The sequence below is a fragment of the Fonticula alba genome, assembly GCF_000388065.1.
Source record: "Fonticula alba strain ATCC 38817 unplaced genomic scaffold supercont2.6, whole genome shotgun sequence".
Taxonomy (NCBI): domain Eukaryota; order Rotosphaerida; family Fonticulaceae; genus Fonticula; species Fonticula alba.
Genome location: NW_009242976.1, coordinates 395,435 through 401,191, shown reverse-complemented (window position 1 = coordinate 401,191; position 5,757 = coordinate 395,435). Strand labels below are relative to the sequence as shown.

The window sequence follows — 5,757 nt, the reverse complement described above, 5'->3', positions numbered from 1 at the left end:
CCCCGCCGCCCAGTGAGCGGCTCCCGCCAACGAGGGGAGGACTGGAAGCGCACCCTATGGGCACGGTCCTAAATCCGTGCATGTGTACATCATCCACACCCAAGCTCTCACTCTCGCATGGAGTGTCCCCTCCTTTTCGAGAGTATGGCACAGGCGCCCATGCTACTTGCTGTTTCTCCTCGCTGCGCGCTTCTCCCATCCCCGCATCTCCCCCTTCACATGTTGTCTCGGCCCTTCCTGCTGCCCCCCGACCATGAAGTAGAGGCCTGGCACACACGCCCACACCCACAGACAGACGCTGCACTGGCCATCCTCGGGGGGCAGTCGAAAATACATGCCTGAGCACAACCGATGCCTCTTTTTTCCATTCATGCGGGAGCACTTTCTTTCTTCGCCCTTTTGGGAGGTATGGGGCGGAAAATGGTCGACGACCCGCTTTGTCCCCGGGAACACAAAGGTACACAGGGGCCGGGAAAAGGCTCCCTTGGCCGGGAGGGAGGGAGGGGGGGGGGGGGGCGCTCAAGAAGAGCAGCTCAGGGCACAGCGCATGTCATCGAGACCATGTCGCGGGGGCCCATACGCGGCCCAGCCAACGGCAATCGTTCGGCCGGTGCTTTCGGCCTCCGACGATCCTTCAACCCCGGAGTAGAGCTCCGGGCTCGGCATGTCGAAGGGCCGAGTCAGCAGGGCCTGATACTGGGCCAGCAGCTCGGGCCGACAGTCGGCTGTAAGCACGAAGGAAGGCTCGGCATCCGACTGACCGACATCCACCGAAAACAGGGTGCCAGCAGGGCGCTCCTCAAAGAGGGGGGCAGATGCGGCGATCAGCCGCTGCAGCGTATGGTGCCGGGGAATGATGCGCACGGCCGCTTGGCGGATTTTCTCGGCGCGCGTCAAGCTAGATGGCTGGTCGCGGCCAAGGCGAGCCTGTGTAATGGGAAGGGGCGATGGTTAGGAAGATGAGTCCAGCCGGGGCAAGAGGGGCTGCCGGGCAAGGCGCATGTGGCAAGGCAGGAAAGGTGAAAGACACGTGCCTGGTAGCGGGCGATCCAATCGAGCCATTGCCGGTCAAATGCCTCATCTAGGGCCTCCTTCTCGTCGGGCAGAGCAGCAAGCTGGTCAAAGAGACGCTCAAAATGCGCCACATCCTCCGGCGCATACTGGCAGGAGTCAGGGCAGTGTGTGTGTGCGTGTGTGCGTGTGTGCGTGTGTGCGTGTGTGCGTGTGTATGTGTGTGTGATACGAATGGTCAGGGTGTGCAGGGGGACGAGAAGGGGTCGTGCATGGGGACAATAACAAATGACCACCCAGCTGGCCGAGCAAGCAGCAAGACGGCGACAATGCATGCATGAGACGCACATGTGCCGGAAGCAGATGGCGGTGCGTTTGCAGCACGGCGACCATGCGCCCCAGCGTGTGCCCCGGCATGAGGGAGGTCATAGTGGCCGCCCGGTCATCGGCCAACGCAGGGAAGGTTTCCAGCAGGTAGGTCACCAAATCCGGCGTGCCAGTCGGCCGGACGGGGTCAGCTCCGGACGAGGCCAGCCGGTCAGCCAAGTCGGCCACCAAAGCTTCGACTCGCCAATTGGCCGAACGCGAATGCTTCAGAATGAGCAGCACACGACGGACCATGGCATCGACCGAAGCCGGGTCGGCCGGTGACGGGGCACTGGTAGCCGCTTCCCGGATGGCAGCCGCCGCAGCCGGAGCCAGGAGGGCCTCCGGGTAATCGAGCTGGGCGAGGCGAGCCAACTCCTGGCGCTCCTGGCCCGATTCAAACCCGGAGGGGATACACGCCAACAGGCGGAAGGCCGTGGTCATGTCGCTGCCAGTCTCCTGAAGTAGGTGGTAGAAATCTCGGAAAAGGCGCCGGTCATCCTCACTAACGGCTGTTACAAGGCCAAACTGGCGATCCGACGTGGGAAGGGCGGTCAGAAAGGTCAAAGGGAAAATACCCCGAACAAAAGGGAGAGAGGGAGAGAGAAAGAAAGAAAGAAAGAGGGCGAGAGAGAAAGAGGGCGAGAGAAGAAGAGGAAGAGGGGGAATACCTTTGCCTGGTGGAGGCGATCCTCCTCTTGGCGGAAGTGCCGGTCAAAAGTGTCACGCGCCACGCCAAGGAGCTCCTCGCCATCCAGGTGCGCCTCGACACCGTACTCGGCCGGGAGGTTGCCCAGGAGGGCTGCCAAATCATCGGCACCCGGGGCAGGATCCACCTGGGGGAAAAGGCTTCGCCGGAGATGCGCCGCCAGGGAAAGGACATTGCGCCGGACAACATCCGGCTGACAGTCGAAGGCATACACCCCGGACGAGTCGCTCAGGTTCCCGCTGGCATTGCGGGCATACTGCGACACGAAGGAGAAAGGCCCATAGTCGATGGTCAGGCCATGGATGCTGACTGCATCGGCGGGACCGGGCACAAGCCCACGGGCAAAGGGGGGCATGAGTCGATGCAATGTGAGGAGCAGGAGAGAACGAGGATCGAGCCCGGCCGGAAGGGGGCCGGCAGCAAGCAGGCGAAGCACATACCGTTGTCCGTGTTCAGCACGCCATGGATGAAGCCCACCGCCTGCCACTGGGCCACCAGACGAGCATTGCGCCGGGCAGCCGCACGCACCAGCACCCGTGCTAGGACCCGGTCTAGGGCGGCTGCGGCAGCCGGGGACTCCGGTGTCCCGGTCAGACGCAGGGGAGGCTCCGGGCCCGGGGCACCGGCCAGGCCGTCAGCCCGGTCGACGCCCAGTCGACGGACATACCTCACTGCCTGCCGCTCGAGATCGGTGAGCCCCTCATCCATGCCAGGATCCTGCAGGATGGCGGTGCGCAGGAGGGCCGACCCGGCTGGGGCGGGGGTCTTCCGGGAAAAGGCTAGCGCCTCGAAGGAACCGATGCGCAAGTGAGATGGAGCCGCGGTGCGCATTAGACCACAGCAGATCTCGAACACGGCCCCGGAGTTGGGCTCCGGCTGGCGGAAGGCCTGGTGCCATGGGCAGAGGTCAGCACATGCAGAGGACTAGGCAAGATGACGGCGAGTTATGGGGCAGAACAGGCCCGGGGGGGGGGGGGGGGGGGAAGGGGGATGAAGAGGCAACGCACGAAGTCCTCGCCGAGCATCAGCACCGGCGCGCCGGTCGAGGCGACTCCCACCGCACGCATGAATGCCGAGCAGAGGAACTCCCGAACAGAGCTCCGGTAGACCGCTCGGCCATCGCCCTGTCGCGAATAGGGGGTCAGCCCTGCACCCTGAGCAGCAGGCAGGCAAGCAGGCAGGCAAGCAGGCAGGCAAGGCGCCCAGGGGGATGAGCACCAACATGGCGAGTGTCAGTGTTGAGGCGTGGAACGGGAGGGCTGGAGCTTATCCATCCGTACCTTGACCTGGACTTCGACAAGCCCCTCGAAGACTGAGGGAGGATCGCTCGGCAGGGGGGTGGGTTTGCTGGCAGCGAAGATCGACCCAGCGACTGGAGCCGGTGCGCCGCATCCCTGGACCTGGCCAAGAGAAATGGCCCGGCCGTCGCCGAGCTGCAGGGCATGGTACCCAAACTGGTAGCCGGAGTAGCAATGCGCATGAGGCTCCGCCCCGGTGGTCAAATTGCGATGCGGGGCTGGCCCGGGCTGCTCAGGCGCGCTGTCGGGGCTGGGTTCCGACAGCGACAGGAGAGCTGCTGCCTGGGGGGATTTCAGGTCCTCTGGGCGAAGACCAATCTCGGCCAGATCGCCGATGCTAGGGCGTGACGGGAACACCGGTGTCAGGGAGGATGCAGGCGGCCATGTATGGAAAAGAAGGGGAGGGGGGGGGGCATTGCCACGCACTTTTGTGCGATCACTCGCGGCGCAGTGAGGCCAGTCCCGGCACAGAGGGAGTACACCGTCTGGCCAAGGTCCAAGCGGAAGGTCTGGCCGCCGATGTTCCCGGCGACCGGGTTCTCGCCGGCCGCATGCGAAAGGCGAACCGCCGCGCCCGGCGAGCACACCTTCCCACGGGCCACAGTGTTCACAGGCACTGTGCGCAGGAGGACATTACGGAAATGCAAGGCCCCGGCAGCCGGGGGGGCAGCGGCCGGCGTCGAGGAAAGCGACCGGCGGGGCATGATGGAGTGGCAAAAGAGCGGAAGCGGGGAAGGGCGCAGGCTTCGACCGAGGCGGGCGCCCAGGTACATGTGGCCAGAAAAAAGGGAGAGGAGGAGGCAAAGGGAGGGAAGGAAAGATGGAGAGAAGGAGGATCAACGAGAGGAGGGAGGGGGCAGGTGTGAGGTCCGGGGGGCGGGGGAGGCTGATTGTCCCCGGGGGGATTTACGCCAGCCAGCCCGCGCCCCCCTTTGTACACAACCCACATTGGCCCCAGGCATGCTCGGGAATCAATCGCTACTCCTTGGCCGATCGCCGCCCCAGATGAGGTGCCAACGGAGCTCGCGATCGGCCGGGGGCCGTGTGCGTGCGCCGCCGTGAATAGTGGGCCCGAGGGGACCCAGCGGTCCAGGGCGCTCCTGCCCCCCCCCCCCCCCCCCGGTTGTGGCAAGGGGGCGGGCGGGGAGCCAGCCTTGGCCAAAGTGCGGCCACTTCAGGCCCGGGAAGAGGGGGCGTTTTCTATCCCCCCCCCCCCCCCCCCCCCCCCCCCCCCCACCACCTTCCCCACCCCTATTTATCCCGCCTCTCTTTCCTCCTCCCCACTGCTCTCTCGCCCTCTCGCCCTCTCGCCCCCGCCCTTGTCAAGCCACACGACGATGAACCAGGTGGTCCTGCTTTCGGCAGCCGGCCCTGAGCGGTCGCAGGCGCTGCTCACTGGTACGCTCGGCAGATCTTCCGCATGGTGAACGATGGCCACCGACGGGGTCAATCTAACACTCCTGCTTTGGCAAAGCCCTTGGAGCAACCTCCACGGAGCCTGGCTCGTTTGATCTTCGGCTGGACAACAAGTACTACTCGGCCACGCTGTCTGTGGTCATGCTGGACTTGGCCGATGTGGCCAGCGCTGCGATGCGTCTGTCCGAAGTGGAGCTCGGCGAGTCGGCCGTGGTGATTATCGCCATCGATGAGACTCGGGTGCGTGCACCTCTTTTGCTTCCCCCCCCCCCCTCCCTCCCCCTTGGACTCCTTCGCTTCCCCTCCCCCCTTGTCCCCGGGCCTCACACAAGCACGCACCGTCCGCCTTTGATCTGCCTCGCCGACAGGAGGAAAGCATCGCAACCGCCCTCGGCATCCTGCGCGCTTATCCCGACCCGGATGCCGAAGACACGGAGCCGGATGCCGAGGGTGAGGCGGACTCGCCTCCGCCCGGGCTTGCCCTTGGACCTCTGCTCCCCTCGCTGGCCGGGTTGTTCTCGGGGTCGGAGTTTACCCTCCTCGCCGGGACCCCCCCGGAGATGGAGGACGCCAGCCCCAGCCCGGCGGCCACGGCCTTGGCTCAGGAAGCCCACCGTCTTTTGCTCGAGTTTGTCCCTTGGTTCAGCGCCTCGGCCGCCGGCCATGAGAGCGATCTGGAAGAGGAGGAGGCGTTCTTTGGCCGGGACTTCGGCCGCGACCGCCTGGTCAGCGCTCTGGAGTCCCATGCCTGGCCGGAGATGACCATGAAACCGCGCCCGGCTCCCGGGTCCGCCAATCGCGTCCAGGCCGAGGAGGCCCCCTCTAGCAGCGTCATCGATCGGCAAGAGACCACGCGCGTGATGCGCACTCTGGCCTCGGCTCTTGGTGAGTGCCACACGCGTCTGCCTGCTGTTTGGGCTTCTTCTTTTTGTTTCCCCCTTCTGCTTTTCCCTGTCG

At 65.2% G+C, this 5,757-nt stretch overlaps 2 protein-coding genes across 2 annotated transcripts in view; one reads left to right on the top strand and one right to left on the bottom strand.

Annotated features, from left to right (window-relative positions):
* Positions 1–519: 519 nt before the first annotated feature.
* Positions 520–4,309, bottom strand: H696_03758 (hypothetical protein; the record flags this gene model as incomplete). Its single annotated transcript, XM_009497616.1, has 8 exons — positions 3,811–4,309; positions 3,367–3,721; positions 3,094–3,240; positions 2,527–2,974; positions 2,049–2,395; positions 1,360–1,905; positions 1,035–1,160; positions 520–927 (listed from the first exon to the last, which is right to left on the bottom strand). The coding sequence occupies exons 1-8, from the start codon at positions 4,155–4,157 to the stop codon at positions 520–522; spliced, it is 2,724 nt and encodes a 907-aa protein (XP_009495891.1). The 5' UTR covers positions 4,158–4,309.
* Positions 4,310–4,721: 412 nt separating this feature from the next.
* The window catches only part of H696_03757 (hypothetical protein), a gene marked incomplete at both ends in the record, with an annotated part of 1,552 nt that continues 516 nt past the window's right edge, over positions 4,722–5,757 (top strand). Inside the window, 3 exons of the mRNA XM_009497615.1 lie at positions 4,722–4,782; positions 4,859–5,040; positions 5,169–5,685. Coding sequence (XP_009495890.1) covers positions 4,722–4,782; positions 4,859–5,040; positions 5,169–5,685 — 760 coding nt within the window. The remainder of the gene's footprint in view (positions 4,783–4,858; positions 5,041–5,168; positions 5,686–5,757) is intronic.